General features: G+C 50.7%; 2 protein-coding genes and 1 pseudogene across 6 annotated transcripts in view; all 3 read left to right on the forward strand.

Annotated features, from left to right (window-relative positions):
* The window catches only part of LOC310966322 (exosome complex component RRP40-like), a 4519-nt gene extending 4109 nt beyond the window's left edge, over window positions 1-410 (forward strand). Inside the window, 2 exon segments of the mRNA XM_083940901.1 lie at window positions 67-196; window positions 198-410. Of these exon segments, the coding sequence (XP_083797027.1) occupies window positions 67-196; window positions 198-275 (208 nt within the window). The 3' untranslated portion in view covers window positions 276-410.
* Window positions 411-2116: 1706 nt separating this feature from the next.
* The window catches only part of matr3l1.2 (matrin 3-like 1.2), an 18133-nt gene continuing 2749 nt past the window's right edge, over window positions 2117-17500 (forward strand). The window contains exons 1-20 of one of the 4 annotated variants that reach the window (XM_083940903.1): window positions 2117-2169; window positions 3911-4807; window positions 6227-6288; window positions 6724-6762; window positions 6855-6961; window positions 7110-7162; window positions 7259-7375; window positions 7453-7578; window positions 7703-7984; window positions 8094-8218; window positions 9701-10103; window positions 11078-11260; window positions 11489-11576; window positions 11682-11698; window positions 11847-11969; window positions 12064-12192; window positions 13946-14074; window positions 14250-14380; window positions 16000-16228; window positions 16340-16625. In XM_083940903.1, the coding sequence (XP_083797029.1) occupies window positions 4019-4807; window positions 6227-6288; window positions 6724-6762; window positions 6855-6961; window positions 7110-7162; window positions 7259-7375; window positions 7453-7578; window positions 7703-7984; window positions 8094-8218; window positions 9701-10103; window positions 11078-11260; window positions 11489-11576; window positions 11682-11698; window positions 11847-11969; window positions 12064-12192; window positions 13946-14074; window positions 14250-14380; window positions 16000-16228; window positions 16340-16625 (3418 nt within the window). In that variant the 5' untranslated portion in view covers window positions 2117-2169; window positions 3911-4018. The remainder of the gene's footprint in view (window positions 2170-3910; window positions 4808-6226; window positions 6289-6723; window positions 6763-6854; window positions 6962-7109; window positions 7163-7258; window positions 7376-7452; window positions 7579-7702; window positions 7985-8093; window positions 8219-9700; window positions 10104-11077; window positions 11261-11488; window positions 11577-11681; window positions 11699-11846; window positions 11970-12063; window positions 12193-13945; window positions 14075-14249; window positions 14381-15999; window positions 16229-16339; window positions 16626-17500) is intronic. The other 3 variants (XM_083940905.1, XM_083940906.1, XM_083940904.1) reach the window with 3 other exon arrangements.
* Window positions 8728-9519, forward strand: LOC310966324 (annotated as a pseudogene). Its single transcript has 2 exons — window positions 8728-8805; window positions 9376-9519. The product of its transcript is annotated as an uncharacterized misc_RNA (transcript).

Here is a 17500-nt window from a genome sequence, read left to right on the forward strand (position 1 = left end):
CTTGTGTCACAGTGAGAGAGTGTGTGTCCTGAGTCCTGACGCTCACCTGTCCCCCCCGCCCCCCAGGCTGCTGGCGCCCCACAGCGGCGTCCTGGCCGACCTGCAGCAGCTCTTCCCCTGTGAGCTCGTGGTCGGGATGAACGGGCGCGTGTGGGCGAAGGCGTCCAGCGTTCAGCAGACGCTCGTCGTCTCCAACCCTGCTGCAGAGCTGCGACGCCATGACGACCACGCAGAGACAGGCGCTGTTCAGGAGGGTGGCTCAGGGCGCGCTGTAGACCGCCTCAGACCACCTCAGACCCCATCAGACCACATCAGACCACATCAGACCCCATCAGACCACATCAGACCGCCTCAGGACCACATCAGACCGCCTCAGACCACATCAGACCACACCAGACCCCATCAGACCACATCAGACCACATCAGACCACATCAGACCGCCTCAGACCGCCTCAGACCACATCAGACCACATCAGACCACATCAGACCACATCAGACCACCTCAGACCCACATCAGACCGCCTCAGACCGCCTCAGACCACATCAGACCGCATCAGACCCCATCAGACCGCCTCAGACCGCCTCAGACCACATCAGACCCCATCAGACCACTTCAGACCACATCAGACCACCTCAGACCACATCAGACCACATCAGACCACATCAGACCGCCTCAGACCGCCTCAGACCACTTCAGACCACATCAGACCCATCAGACCACTTCAGACCACATCAGACCACCTCAGACCACATCAGACCACATCAGACCGCCTCAGACCACATCAGACCACATCAGACCACATCAGACCACATCAGACCACATCAGACCCCATCAGACCACATCAGACCACTTCAGACCACATCAGACCACCTCAGACCACATCAGACCACCTCAGACCACATCAGACCACATCAGACCACATCAGACCGCCTCAGACCACATCAGACCCCTTCAGACCACATCAGACCGCCTCAGACCACATCAGACCACCTCAGACCTCAGGGGTCAGAATAAAAACAAAGATGGAGGACGGAACACGCAGACACGGGGAGAACATGCAAACTCCTCAGAGAAGGAACCAGCCGGGACTCAAACCAGGAACCTTAATGTTTATTGTTCAAAGTAAAGGACGTGAACGTTTGTGACAAGAACAGAAATCTCTTCATCTTTAATAACGTCGTCATTTCAGCGCGATCCTGGCGTGTTCTGGATCCCCGGGGTGAACGCCGCGGCGTCTGGGTTCAGACCGCTGTGGATCTGAAGGGGGGGGGGGGGGGGGGGGAGAGTGGGAGGAGGAGGAAGAGGAGGAGGGAGAGAGGGGGAGGGAGAGAGGGGGAGGGGGAGGAGGGAGAAGCAGGTTTGTTGTTTCTCCTTAATAAATGACTGATTTTCAAAATAAAAGCCTCGTGTCTGTTTTACCTGGAGGACGTAGTCTGCGTCTGCGTGGACGTCCAGGAGCAGCGGGGCGGCACCCTGAGGCAGCCCAGAGCACACACACACGCATACACACACAGAGACACACACACACACACACAGGACCTATATACATGCAGGAGTGATGTCAGGGCTGCCAGTGATCAGCGCCCCAAGCAGTTTGGGGTTAGGTGCCTTGCTCAACAGCACCTCGGCAGTGCCCAGGAGATGAACTGGCACCTCTGCAGCCACCAGTCCACGCTCCATTCACGGTCCACACAGGGACTCGAACCAGCGACCCTCCAGTTCCCAGCCGATGGACTGAGCGGCTGCCGCCCCGGTAATATAGAAAGATATGAAAAATACAAACACAGGGAAAAATAAAAATACAAGAATAACAGGAAGCAACATAAACAATATTTATAAATGTTCAACAGAGCAAAGAGGAAATATTATTATTAATGTTTTTAATGTTTTTAATTTATTATTTATTTTTCAACTGTCACTGAACTGATTTCAACAACATTGTGATGCATTTAATTTTCTTAATTATTTGTATTTGTTATTTATTTATTTGAACTTTAATGAAAGGAAGCAAAAGCGACTTTAACCAGGTCATTCTGGAGTTTGTAGTTCTTTTTATTCACGGAGAACTACAAAACACCCCCGAACAAAACATCGCGAGACTTCCGTCTTCCCGTCCTGCGCGTCAGTTAGCGACAGAAGCTCTCACGTAGGCACGAGGAAAAGCTCCGGTAAGAGAGTTCATGTTCACTGATACCCGGTGATTCAGACACCGGAGCGGACCGGGACCGTCTTCATGTCGCAGCCGAACATTAGAAACTTTAATTACATATAAACTGCGTTAGCTAACAGCTAGCATTAGCACCTAGCAGCGGGCTAAGGCCGTTAGCAGCGCTGCGGTTAGCCTCAGAGGCCTGTAACGGAACCTGCCTCATGTTTATATATTATAATATTTAATAAATAAACATATTAATGTATGAAACGACCCGATTAACAACACGTCAGGAGCTTCTGTTTGATATTTAAACACTTTTAAGGGGTTAATATTAAGAAGTTAGCACCGTTAACGTAGCTAAGCTAACGTTAGCTTAGCTGCTAACGCTAGCTTGGCTACGGGCTCCATTCAAACGGTGTTAAAATGAGCAGAAGCGAAAACACAACATGAGGAGGAGGAGGAGGAGGAGGAGGAGGAGGATGTTCATTCAGTTCTTTCATTCTGTCCAGAGTGAGCGGGTCCAAGGGTCCGGGTCCCGGGGGTTCGGGTCCCGGGGCTCGGTCCCGGGGTCTGGTCCCGGGGGTTCCGTCCAAGGGTCCGGTCCCGGGGCTCGGTCCCGGGGGTCCGGTCCCGGGGCTCGGTCCCTGGGGTTCGGTCCAAGGGTCTGGTCCCGGGGGTACGGTCCCGGGGCTCGGTCCCGGGGGTCCGGTCCCGGGGCTCGGTCCCTGGGGTTCGGTCCAAGGGTCTGGTCCCAGGGTTTGGGTCCCGGGGTCCGGTCCCGGTGCTGGAAACCCGTAAATGCGTGAATGTGATGTTGTTTTCCGGGTTTAAGAAGCGCCTGAAAACGAGTGTTTGGTCGTTTTGATCCGGTTTGAATTTGATTTAAGGGATTTATGAAAAATCAAATCTGAATAAAATATTGATTTCTGATGATTTTAGAGCAGTTTTTGAGCAAAATGCATAAAAAACACATTTGATTTCACACATTTGGGCTAAAAGAAGAGTTTCTAGCACAAAACTGTATAAAAGAGCACTTTAAAGGAGGTTTCCATGTGAAACGCCTGCACGTGTGTTGATCCTTCTGCTTTTTCTCCACAGCCTGAAACAACTGAATGAACGTCCTGTTGTTTTTTACCTGTTTCACTGAAAACACCTGTGGGAGGACGTGAAAGGTGCATTTACCGGAGTTTAAACGGGACAAACGTGCACTTTAAACTGAGTGTTTAGTGTTTTATAGCTGCTGTGTCCTTGTTGTCATCACACGTCACAGTAAACTTGGTCCTGTGTGTAAATGTGCACATGACCCCGGCTGCACGGTGCTGCAGACGCTCGGACACGCGCCTGGAAATGCCTGGAAAGTGCCTGAACCTGTAACTTTAGCTGCGTTCTGCTGAGTCTCTCCTTCCGTGAGTCTGTAAACGGCTCTTTTCTTTAAGACAACATTAAAACTCTCACCTTTCTTTCTGCTCCTCGACAGTTTTGAATTCATATTTCATAACGAGGCTTGTTTGATTAATCTTTACCCGTCTGTCTCTGACCCGAGAGTTTCTCCTTTTCCCTTGAGGAGGGTCCGTCTCCTCCGCTCCTGCTCTCAGGTGCCGCTGCGTCTTCACTCCCGTCTGTCCTGCTCTTCCTTCTCTAACTGCCTCTCATGTCCCACTGTTCCCAGTGTTCCCAGCTCACCTGCGCAGGTGAATCCTCTGTGCCTCTGCGCCGCCTCAGCGTTTCAAGAGTGTCTCTTCCTCCATTTGTTTCAGCGGAAACGAGCCGCAGAAGGAGACGACGTTCACGGGCGCTCGCTCCTTGACCCCAGCTGCTGCGTTCTTTCTCTTGACTCTCCCGGCCCGAAGCTTTGTGGCGCCGCCATGTCTCAGAAGTCGCAGTCAGACGGAGGTCAGAAACACTTCGCCGTGGGCCGGGGGCTCCTGGCCGCCGCCGAGACCTTGAACTTCAGCATGAGCGAGCAGCGGTCCAGCCGGCAGATGGGGATGGGGGGCATGTCCTCGGGTGTGGGGTTGGGTGGCGGTGGCATGGAGGGCCAGGACGGCGGTCAGCAGATGTCCCGGCGCGGCGGCGGTGGCAGTCTTGGCAACACCATGAAGCTGTTTGCCAGTCTGGGGCTGTCGCCTTCGGACCTGGACGCTCTGGCAGAGATCCCCGAAGAGGACATCAGCGTCGAGACGCTGCCGCAAATCCTCATGCAGCTCAAGAGCCGCAAGGGCGACGCAGGAGAGCGGCGGGCGGCGTCCTCCATGTCCTCCGACGCCGGGTATCGAGGAGGACGGGACAGCTGGGACAACGTGCACATGGGGAGGATGGGTGGCTCTTCTCTGGGTTCTGCTTCAGCCCGGGCCCAGGGCTCTTCAGACTTTGGGTTCAGCTCCCTGCAGGACGCCGGTCCCAGCCGCGGCTACAGCTTGAATTACGGCGGCGGTGGAGGAGGGGGCGGGAGCAGAGACAGGCCGTACTCTGAGCTTTCTCGCCGTGATTCCTACAGCGGCCTCGGCATGGGCCCGCCGGCGGCGCCCTCATCCGTCTTTCTGCAGAGGATGGGCTCGCCGTCAAACGGAAAAGTCCAAGACTTCTTGGGAGCCCCGCCCGCCATGTTCCCCCACGTGTGCTCTCTTTGTGACTTTGACGTTCACTCCACCATGGTGAGTACCGTCGTGACTCGAGATGTTTGAGTGGAGGCGCCGCGCTCTCGTCTTGTGTCAGACACGGCTGCTCTCCCCCGGCACGTCTCCGGGGGCGCCGTGTCTTCATGTTCTTACGTCAGCCGCACACAAACACCCGAGCAGAGTAGACCACAAACAAACAAACTAACGCACGCACGCACGCACGCCGCTCTTCTTCTCCTCCGTGTTCACGCTCGTGTGACCTGAAGGGAACAAACCAAAGTCACATTCAGCTGCACTCAACGCCTCCATCCTGTATATTTATATTTACTGAATTTAGTGATCTACATTTCTAACTCAAAGGTTGAACCATATTCTGACCTGTTCGCCTTTGTGTCTGGACGTTTTCACCAGTAACCGTAACTCCCCACTTTAATTTAGTCCCTGAACGCACCACGTTTACATTTTATTATTATATTTTTCATCCATCAGTGCATTCAACAGTTATCAAAGGTTTTATATGTAGAACGATCAGAGCAGCTCCATCCAGAGTCTCCAGATCGTCTCAACAACAAAGTATAAGTCCAGCAGTGGGGTTGCCAGGTTGGTCAGACCCGGCCCAGCAGTGGGGTTGCCAGGTTGGTCAGACCCGGCCCAGTAGCTCCAGGAGACCGGAGTCTGTTTGAGCCTGTTTGAACCCGTCCCCTCCAGAAAACCACAGCATCAAAACAAGGATTAGAGGAGTTTGACTGACAGTTAGCGTTAGCCGTTAGCGTTAGCCGTTCCAGCTAAGTACAGATGAAAGTGATGTTAGCATCCAGGAGCAGCGTAGCCATGTGGGCGTGCGTTTGAATGGCGTTCCTCTCCTTTCTCTCAGTCCATGGAGTGAATGCTCGGCCTATAGTGACTCTGGTTGTTGCCCGTCTCCGCTCACTCAGCTGCTGGGACAAAGAACGCCCCCTTCACTGAGGCTCCCAAGCAGCTGCACGATTGGCTAACTCCATTTCACCCAGTGCCAGCCTACAGTAGCTGCACCCAACAACAGGCAATCCTGGCAACCAGCAACGCCCAACGCTATTGGCTGCTGCCATGGAAACACAACAGGATTAGTGGATTATTATTAAAATAACTTTAATAAAGATTCATATTTGGATCAAGAACGATTGTCAGTTTTCAGTCAGAACTGAATAAAATGACTTCATGGATGAATTCAAATGAAATTAAATAAACAAAAATAACATTAAATCAGCTGAAAGATCAAACTTTGACCAAAGAAAGTGTTTGACGCCATCTTTTACATTTTCAGATTCTAAAAAACTCGATTCTATGCAGATGATTCACCGTCTTATCTCATCAAACTAAATATAGTTTACACACACACACGGACACACACACACACACACACAGACAGACACACACACACAGACACAGACAGTAAGTGTGTGTTTTGACCCTCAGGAGTGGAACCAGCACACAAACGGACTGAGACATGCTGAGAACAGACGGCTGCTGCTCAACATGTGAGTGCCCCTTGCGCTTTGAACGCCTCACAGCATCTGTCCACGTCGTACTCAGCTAGCATCAGTTTTCACTCAGCTAGCATCAGTTTTCACTCAGCTAGCATCAGTTTTTACTCAGTTAGCATCAGTTTTTACTCAGTTAGCATCAGTTTTCACTCAGCTATCATCAGTTTTCACTCAGCTAGCATCAGTTTTTGATCATTTAGCATCAGTTTTCACTCATTTAGCATCAGTTTTTACTCATTTAGCATCAGTTTTCACTCAGCTAGAATCAGTTTTTACTCATTTAGCATCAGTTTTTACTCATTTAGCATCAGTTTTTGATAATTTAGCATCAGTTTTTACTCAGTTAGCATCAGTCCTGTTGCCTGTGTTCTCAGAGGGCTGGGATGTCTGCAGGACTAATGCGGTTGTTGTTGTTGTTGTTGTCCTCAGGTACCCAGAGTGGGACCCGGGTATGTCCTCGGGCAGAGGGTAAGACGCGCTCACACCCTCTGAACGGGATTCAAACACGTGGAACTGTATTTTTGTGTTGTTCATCAACTGTTGGCATGTGTTTGTCTCAGGGGGGGCGGGGGACTCCGGGACGCCCCCAACATGTCTGCGGGACTCCTGGGACCTGCACCCGTGTCCTCCCATCAGACCGGAGGGGGGGGGATGTCCTCCAGCTGGGGTGAGACGCTCTTCACATCCTCACTTTAACCACCGCCACATTCACAAACACGGGAGGCGCTCCACATGAGAACGACGCAGACGCACGCTCATTTAGCATCAGTTTAAGTTCTTTTGTGTCTTTTGACCCTCGTGTGTTTGTGTGTCAGGAGGAGGAGGAGGAGGAGGTCTGTCAGGGAACAACCAGCAGGGACCGAATACGGTGAGGGACGTGTGTGAGACCTTGTGTGACCTTGTGTGTGTGATCTTGTGTGACCCTGTGTGTGACCCTGTGTGTGACCTTGTGTGTGACCTTCAGCTGAGGAGCAGAGTGGTGGTGGTGAAGTACGACAGGAAGCCTCTCAGCAACAAGACGCTGTTCGCCTTCACCAAGCCGTTCGGCGTCCTGAGGGAGCACCTGGTCCTCAAGAACAAGGTGTGTGTGTGTGTGTGCGTTCGTGTGTGCGTTCTCGTGTGCGTGCGAGTGTGTCTGACCCCTGCTCTCTCCTGCAGGCCTTCTTAGAGATGAACAGTCACGAGGAGGCCGTGGACATGGTCAACTACTACGAGCAGCACCAGGCCGCTCTGTACGGCAAACCCATCACCATCTACCTGTCCAAGAGGCTGCTGTTCATCGAGGTACCTGCACGCCACCGCCACACACACGCACCAGCGTCACCGCCACACACACACACACACACACACACACCAGCATCACCGCCACGCACTCACACTGACACGCTCGTCTCTGTTCCTCCCTCAGAAAGACGGTCGGGCGGACGGACCCATGGACAGACAGATGGACGGACCCATGGACAGACAGATGGACAGACCCATGGGCAGACAGATGGACGGACCCATGGGCAGACAGATGGACGGACCCATGGACAGGCCGATGGACAGATCTGTCAGGGAGGTCAAAGGTCGTGGCAGCCAGGTGGTGTTCTTCTCCAACCTTCCCCGAGAGGAGGAGAAGAAGAAGGAGCTGTTGACCATCTCTGGGCGCTTCGGCATCGTGGAGAAGCACCTGTTCTTAACCGACCAGGTGAACGTGCAACATCTGCTCTACTCATTTAGAACTGGATCAGACTGAATGGTTAGATATTAAAATGTTTGTTTGTTTGTTTGCGTGTGTGTTTGTTTGTGTCCTGCAGGCCTTCGTCCAGCTGGGAACCCCCGAGGACGCAGAGATGCTGGTGAAGTACTACAGCGTGAACCCTCTCACCATCAGAGGGAGACCCATCCGCCTCAACATCTGCACCAAGTACAAGACGCTCAAGTGAGTCCGCCTGTTCGCTCACAACAACAACCACCACAACAAAAAACACCACATCACAACAACCACAACAATCCTAAAAACAACCATCACAACAACCACAACAACAACCATCACAACAACCACCACAACAACAACCATCACAACAACCACAACAACAACCATCACAACAACAACCATCACAACAGCCACAACAATCCTAACAACAACAACCATCTCAACAACCACCACAACAACCGCCATAACAACCGCCATAACAACATCAAACAACAATCCTAACCACCCCCACAGCAACAACCATCACAACATCACCACAACAACAACCACAACAATTATCACAACCATCACAACCACCACAAAAACAACAACCACCACCACAACAACCACCAACACAACATCCACCACCACAACGACCACTACAACAATTATCACAACCTCTACAACAACAACCACAGTCACCACCACAACAACAACAACCACCATAACAACAATCCCAACAATAACCACCACAACAACAACAACCACCACCTCAACAACAATCATCATAACAACAACAACAACCATCACAACCACCACAAAAACAACAACAACCCCCACCACAACAACAACCACCACAACCACCAACACAACAACAACTAAAACAACCACCAACACAACAACAACTAAAACAACCACCACAACATCCACCACAACAACGACCACTACAACAATTATCACAACCTCTACAACAACAACAACAACCCCCACAACAATAACCAAAACAACAACCATCACCACAACAACAACCATCACCACAACAACCATCACCACAACCATAACAACCGCCACAACAACATCAAACAACAACCATCACAACAACAATCCTAACCACAACCACCACAACAACAACCATCACCACAACAACAGCCACCACAACAACAACCATCTCCCTCACCACATCAACCATCACCACAACAACAACCACACCCACAACAACAACCATCGCATCACAACAACCACAACAATTATCACAACCTCTACAACAACAACCACAGTCACCACCACAACAACAACCACCATAACAACAATCCCAACAATAAACACCACAACAACAACAACCACCACCTCAACAACAATCATCATAACAACAACAACCATCACAACCACCACCACAGCCACCACAACAACAACAACCATCACAACCACCACAAAAACATCAACAACAACAACCCCCACCACAACAACAACCACCAAAACTACCACCAACACAACCACAGCAACAACCACCACAACAACAACTAAAACAGCAACCACCACAGCCATAACATCAACAACAACCACCATAGCCACAACGTAACTTCAGATGTAGCGTCAGAGCAGGGATCCGTCTCCCAGCACGGACGGAGCAGAACAAGATAAACAGCAAAGATCACGATCAACGACAATAATGAGAAAACAAAGTGACGCTGTCTTTTGCTGAAGCTTTGTCCTGTTTATCTGTTTCAGTGTGAACAGGAGACAGGGCGGAGACGGGCGCAGCCAGAGGGGCAGCGGAGCCACTAACACCTCCACCAGGAGGTCCAGCCCCAGCCCCAGGAGGTCCAGCCCCAGGAGGTCCAGCCCCAGGAGGTCCAACTCCAGCCCGAGGAGGTCCAGCTCCAGCTCCAGGACTAGAGAGGACAGGAAGAAGGAGGTGGAGGAGGTGAAGGAGGAAGAGGAGGAGGAGGAGGTGTCAGGAGCGATGGAGGGCGACGACGACGACGGAGGGGAGAAGGAGGAGGCGACTGATGGAGACGCAGAGTTGGAGCAGACGGAGAGAGACGAGTCGGAGAAGGAGACGCTGGAGGAGCCTGAGGAGGCGAAACAACAACAGCAGGAGCAGGAGGAGGAGGAGAAGGAGAAGGAGCAGGTGAGGGGTCAACACACTAACTTCCTTTACATGTGAAATGTTTGTTGTTTAACATAAAACAGAAGAATCACACAAACAAGAGATATTAATTAAAAATAAAATATAATCAATGCAAAGGTGAAAGAAAACAAAATAATAATATGATTGAAACGAACAAACCTCTCCTGGACCCGTCCCCTCATGGTGGTTCAGGTCTGAGTCCCTGTGACCCTGAGGGCTGTGGTCTGGACCCGTCCCCTCATGGTGGTTCAGGTCTGAGTCCCTGTGACCCTGAGGGCTGTGGTCTGGACCCGTCCCCTCATGGTGGTTCAGGTCTGAGTCCCTGTGAACCTGAGGGCTGTGGTCTGGATCCTGGTGCTCCTGGTCTCCCATGGCAGAGTGGTCTCAGACTCTCAAACCCCCGGCTGAGCGCCGCGGTGTTGGAGTTGACCCCGGTGGACCAGAGGGTGGCCTCCTTACGCCTGCGGGTGGTGGGGGGGGGACTCTGACTGTTGTTGGTGCAGATGCAGCGAACAGCAGTTCAGAGTCTGGGGCCTTCTTGGAGACCCTGAATGGAGTCCTGCATGGGGCTCCAGTAGGGGACTCCAGAGTCCTGCTGGGAGACTTCAACGCCCACGTGGGCAACGATGGAGACACCTGGAGAGGCTGATTGGGAGGAACGGCCTCCCTGATCTAAAGCCCAGCGTCTGGTGTTAGACTTGTGTGCTGGTCCTGGATCCTCTTTAACAAACACCATGTTGGAACAGAAGGAGGCTCAGAAGTGGCACACTAGGCCAAAGGTCCAGGATCCAGTTTCCCTTTGTGTTTTAATTTTGACACATTGAAGAAACTTCAGGATGAACTCACTGAAGTTTCTCTCATGATTAAAACTTTAAAGATGTTTAAGAAGGAAATTGACTTTTATCTGAATTTCAAAATAAAACACGTGTAATTAAAGTGACTCGTTTAATAATAAGTTTCTGTTTCCTGCACAGGTTCCCGTGGGCGATGATGTCACTGCTGACACGCCCGGAGATGTGGGCGGGGCCGACGGGGAGGCGGAGTCAGAGCGAAGGGCCGAAGTGTCGACCGAAGAACCCGAGAACCAAGACGAAGCTGCGGCAGAACCAGTGGGGAGCTCCGAGACGCTGGACAGAGACGAGTCTGCAGACGACACGGTGAGAACGGAGTCCTGGCGTCCATGTTCAGTCCTTTGGCGTCCATGTTTAGTCCTTTGGCGTCCATGTTTAGTCCTCTGGCGTCCATGTTTAGTCCTCTGGCGTCCATGTTTAGTCCTTTGGCGTCCATGTTTAGTCCTCTGGCGTCCATGTTTAGTCCTCTGGCGTCCATGTTTAGTCCTTTGGCTCCGGTCACTTGGTAAAAACGCCATTTCCTGTTGTGTTCAGTTCGATGAGGACCTGGAGAACATGGAGGACTTTGTGACGCTAGACGAACTGGCGGAGGACGAAGGAGACGGAGACTCCGACGCCATCGGTACGTTAACGAGCGTCACTGTGACATCACCGAAGACTCAGGATGTTTTTAATGAAGCAGAAACTGATTCTACTTCCTGTTTGTGTGTCTTCTTCTTCTCTGCAGACAACACGAGGACGGGGGTACGACCTTCATCACCAGAACGCTGCTCTTCATCATCACAGATATCACCGCAGCGGTTTCTGTGACGCTTTAAAGACTCTGACTCTTCTTCTTCTTCTGCTTCTTCTTCTTCTGCTTCTTCTTCTTCTGCTTCTTCTTCTTCTTCAGGGGATGCGCGTGGTGAACATCGTCGGCTTCAGACGAGGTTACAACTTCCTGAACGAGCTGCTGGCGCTCGCCGAACCGTTCGGTAAAGTGGTGAAACACCTGGTGCTGGACTTAAGAGCCGAGGTACAGGACACCCCCCCCCCTCCAGCGCCGACGCCTCTGTTCCCTCTGTTCATGCACCTGTCGGTGATCGAACCTGTGTCTTCTTCTTCTTCAGGCCTATTTCCAGTTCACCACAGAAGAAGAAGCTCGAGCGATGGCCAAGTTCTACAACAGTAACATTAAGGCGTCGGTGTGCGGTCGCCCGGTGAGGATCAGTCACTCCATGAGCTACCCGACCATCCAGGTGAGCGAGCGCCGTCCACCGTAGAGACCACGGGGCGTCGCTCTTTAAGACGCTCCAGCGGCTTGTTTACATCGTTAGCCTCTCCCTGGTCGTTAGCCTCGGATGCTAAACGCTTCCAAACGCACTCCCGAGGGCCCGTCCACTCAGAGACGTGTTTCCACAGCAGCCGGCGTTATCAGAGCCTTAAAACAGGATCTTTAGAAACCGGGTCCCAGAGTGGGAAGATTTGAAAACGCCCCCCCATGGCGTTGGGGTCTGGACAGTGAAAGCTCAGACTTTGTCCATGTGTAGTCCTCTGGCGTCCATGTTTAGTCCTTTGGCGTCCATGTTTAGTCCTTTGGCTTCCATGTTTAGTGCTTTGGCGTCCATGTTTAGTCCTTTGGCGTCCATGTTTAGTCCTTTGGCGTCCATGTTAAGTCCTTTGGCGTCCATGTTTAGTCCTCTGGCGTCCATGTTTAGTCCTCTGGCGTCCATGTTTAGTCCTCTGGCGTCCATGTTTAGTCCTTTGGCGTCCATGTTTAGTCCTCTGGCGTCCATGTTTAGTCCTCTGGCGTCCATGTTTAGTCCTTTGGCGTCCATGTTTGGTCCTTTGACGTCCATGTTTAGTCCTTTGGCATCCATGTTTAGTCCTCTGGCGTCCATGTTTAGTCCTTTGGCGTCCATGTTTAGTCCTTTGGCGTCCATGTTTAGTCCTCTGGCGTCCATCTTTAGTCCTTTGGCGTCCATGTTTAGTCCTCTGGCGTCCATGTTTAGTCCTTTGGCGTCCATGTTTGGTCCTTTGACGTCCATGTTTAGTCCTTTGGCATCCATGTTTAGTCCTTGGGCGTCCATGTTTAGTCCTCTGGCGTCCATGTTTAGTCCTTTGGCGTCCATGTGTAGTCCTCTGGCGTCCATGTGTAGTCCTCTGGCGTCCATGTTTAGTCCTCTGGCGTCCATGTTTAGTCCTCTGGCGTCCATGTTTAGTCCTTTGGCGTCCATGTTTAGTCCTTTGGCGTCCATGTTTAGTCCTTGGGCGTCCATGTTTAGTCCTCTGGCGTCCATGTTTAGTCCTTTGGCGTCCATGTTTGGTCCTTTGGCGTCCATGTTTGGTCCTTTGGCGTCCATGTTTAGACCTTTGGCGTCCATGTTTAGTGCTTTGGCGTCCATCTTTAGTCCTTTGGCGTCCATGTTTAGTCCTTTGGCGTCCATGTTTAGTCCTCTGGCGTCCATGTTTAGTCCTTTGGCGTCCATGTTTAGTCCTTTGGCGTCCATGTTTAGTCCTTTGGCGTCCATGTTTAGTCCTTTGGCGTCCATGTTTGGTCCTTTGGCGTCCATGTTTAGTCCTTTGGCGTCCATGTTTAGTCCTTTGGCGTCCATGTTTAGTGCTTTGGCGTCCATGTTTAGTCCTTTGGCGTCCATGTTTAGTCCTTTGGCGTCCATGTTTAGTTTAGTTTTGGAAATCGTGCTCATTATTTGGTGATTTCGTCTCATTTTTGATGCGTTTATTTCATATAAATCACAGCTGAATGTGGAGAACACACACACACACACACACACACACACACACACACACACACACACACACACACACACCTGTACAGTCTGCTGCTGCTCTCAGGTTGGATCAGGTTGGGTTTTTCAAAATAAAAGTGCTACAGAGTTATTGATCGAGGAGTCGAGGCCGTGTGGACGAAACATCAAACTGCTCTGTTGACGGCAAAACACTCAATAAATAAATACTAAGTGTTTGTGTGTGTGTGTGTGTGTGTGTCAGTGCGGCTCCAGCAGGGTCGTGTACGTCGGTCAGATCCCCGACAGTAAATACTCGGACGACGCCATCTTGAAACTGGCCGAGCCGTTCGGGAGAGTCAAGAAGTATTTCCTCAACAGGATCAAGAGAGAGGTAGTGTGTGTGTGTGTGTGTGTGTGTGTGTGTGTGTGTGTGTGTGTGTGTGTGTGTGTGTGTGTGTGTGTGTGTGTGTGTGTGTGTGTGTGTGTGTGTGTGTGTGTGTGTGTGTGTGTGTGTGTGTGTGTGCGTGTGCGTGTGTGTGTAGAGTCTCACGTGTGTGTGTGTTCAGTGTTTCATAGAGATGGAGAAGGCGGAGGAGGCGGAGAAAATGGCTGAAAACTACAAAGAGAATCCGACCAAGTTCAACGGGAAGCGTCTGAACGTCTACGTCAGCAGGAAGTACCGGCAGCTCAAACACGGGTCAGCCTCCTCTTCTTCTTCTTTGGCTCCTCTAGGAGCATAAACGTGTGTTAAAGTGTCCTCTAGGAGCATAAACGTGTGCTAAAGTGTCCTCTAGGAGCATAAACGTGTGTTAAAGTGTCCTCTAGGAGCATAAACGTGTGCTAAAGTGTCCTCTAGGAGCATAAACGTGTCCTCTAGGAGCATAAACATGTGTTAAAGTGTCCTCTAGGAGCATAAACGTGTGCTAAAGTGTCCTCTAGGAGCATAAACATGTGTTAAAGTGTCCTCTAGGAGCATAAACGTGTGCTAAAGTGTCCTCTAGGAGCATAAACGTGTGCTAAAGTGTCCTCTAGGAGCATAAACGTGTGTTAAAGTGTCCTCTAGGAGCATAAACGTGTGTTAAAGTGTCCTCTAGGAGCATAAACGTGTGTTAAAGTGTCCTCTAGGAGCATAAACGTGTGCTAAAGTGTCCTCTAGGAGCATAAACGTGTGTTAAAGTGTCCTCTAGGAGCATAAACGTGTGTTAAAGTGTCCTCTAGGAGCATAAACGTGTGTTAAAGTGTCCTCTAGGAGCATAAACGTGTGTTAAAGTGTCCTCTAGGAGCATAAACGTGTGCTAAAGTGTCCTCTAGGAGCATAAACGTGTGCTAAAGTGTCCTCTAGGAGCATAAACGTGTGCTAAAGTGTCCTCTAGGAGCATAAACGTGTGTTAAAGTGTCCTCTAGGAGCATAAACGTGTGCTAAAGTGTCCTCTAGGAGCATAAACGTGTGTTAAAGTGTCCTCTAGGAGCATAAACGTGTGCTAAAGTGCCCTCTAGGAGCATAAACGTGTGCTGAAGTGTCCTCCAGGAGCATAAACATGTGTTAAAGTGTCCTCTAGGAGCATAAACGTGTGTTAAAGTGTCCTCTAGGAGCATAAACGTGTGTTAAAGTGTCCTCTAGGAGCATAAACGTGTGCTAAAGTGTCCTCTAGGAGCATAAACGTGTGCTAAAGTGTCCTCTAGGAGCATAAACGTGTGTTAAAGTGTCCTCCAGGAGCATTAACGTGTGTTAAAGTGTCCTCTAGGAGCATAAACGTGTGTTAAAGTGTCCTCTAGGAGCATAAACGTGTGTTAAAGTGTCCTCTAGGAGCATAAACCTGTGTTAAAGTGTCCTCTAGGAGCATAAACGTGTGTTAAAGTGTCCTCTAGGAGCATAAACGTGTGTTAAAGTGTCCTCTAGGAGCATAAACGTGTGTTAAAGTGTCCTCTAGGAGCATAAACGTGTGTTAAAGTGTCCTCTAGGAGCATAAACGTGTGTTAAAGTGTCCTAGGAGCATAAACGTGTGCTAAAGTGTCCTCTAGGAACATAAACGTGTGTTAAAGTGTCCTCTAGGAGCATAAACGTGTGTTAAAGTGTCCTCTAGGAGCATAAACGTGTGCTAAAGTGTCCTCTAGGAGCATAAACGTGTGCTAAAGTGTCCTCTAGGAGCATAAACGTGTGTTATGGGCTCATCGGTTCCGCCCACTCTAAGTCTTGAGTGCTTTATGTTTGAGTTCAGCGTCAGAGTCCGTTGGTTCCCGTCTTCTCCCATGAGGACGTCACCACTCCTCCTGTCCTCCAGCTGAACCTGTTGTTGTTGTTGTTGTTGTGTTCAGACATCGATGTCTCGGCGTCACCAAGAGAGCAAACAGCCCGCCGCCACAACCGCCCACACACCCCGAAGAACCTCCGGCCAAGAAACAGAGAGGGGGGGAGGAAGAGGAGAAGGAGGAGCAGGAGGAGGAGCAGCAGGAGGAGATGATGCAGAGCGGTGAGGAGGAGGAGAAGAACTCAGCAGACTTGGTTCCTGAAGTCCCTGAAGAGACGCAGAAGAGCTGTGAGGACGTGAGTGCCGCTCATATTAATATTAATATTATTATTGTTATTATTTATTCTGATCCAGAGTCTCAGACTGAAGCGATGCTGTGTGTCCCGTCTCCTCCTCCTCCTCTGCAGACGCAGCAGACGGACGTGATGCAGACGCAGCAGACGGACGTGATGCAGACGCAGCAGACGGACGTGATGCAGACGCAGCAGACGGACGTGATGCAGACGCAGCAGACGGACGTGATGCAGACGCAGCAGGTGGAGCAGACGGAGGTGGAGCCGGTGGAGCAGCAGCAGGAGGATCAGACGGAGACGTCGTCCAATCAGAACGGAGAGGGCGACGCCCCGCCCCCTCCCATCAAACCCAGCGTGGCGTCTCTGCCTCTGCCGCCACACGACCCCGACTCTCCCATCGGTGAGGAAACGTCTCTGTGTCATTTATTATGATTATGATTATTTAAAGTCAGAGTTTAGTTAAAGAGCTTAAATCCGTGTTTTTCTGTAATCATCATAAACTGATCAGATCTGAAACTTCAGAACAAAACGGCGTCTGCAGAAACGTGTTTAAGAGGCTTTAACTTCGTCTCCATCGACTTTCTTCATATTAACAAATCTGAATATATGAAAAAGTATGAAAGGCAGAAAAACGATGAAGATGAGTCAAAGTTTACAGACGGAAGAAACAAAATGGCCGACCAGGATCAAAGTACCGTAATGTCCGCTCTATAGGAGCACCTGAAACCCTCCTCACGTCTCAGTGCTCCTTATAACCCGGTGCTCCTTATATACGGACCAGTATTGAGCCACAACAGGTCTCAACTACGGTGAGCAGCCGCCGACTCTGTTTTCCCCGTAGAAGAAGAAACGCGCGGTGCATGTTGAGATATACGACTGCGTGAAGCGTGCCGTTTCATTTCCATGTGTGTGTTTGTGTAAAGAGCCCAAAATGGCTCCTGTTAAGAGACACGCTTACGACGCAGAGTTTACACTCAAGGCCATTAGTCATGCAGCAGAACACGGGAATAGAGCAGCAGCCAGAGAGTTGAACATGAACCAATCAATGGAAGCAACAAGACGACGTTCCCTTTAGAGCAGCTCCGTCTGATGGATGCAGAACGTGACCCGTGTGTGTGTGTGTGTGTGTGTGTGTGTGTGTGTGTGTGTGTGTGTGTGTGTGTGTGTGTGTGTGTGTGTGTGTGTGTGTGTGTGTGTGTGTGTGTGTGTGTGTGTGTGTGTGTGTGTGTGTGTGTGTGTGTGTGTGTGTGTGTGTGTGTGTGTGTGTGTGTGTGT

This window comes from Echiichthys vipera (assembly GCF_963691815.1).
Source record: "Echiichthys vipera genome assembly, contig: SCAFFOLD_83, whole genome shotgun sequence".
Classification (NCBI taxonomy): Eukaryota; Metazoa; Chordata; class Actinopteri; order Perciformes; family Trachinidae; genus Echiichthys; species Echiichthys vipera.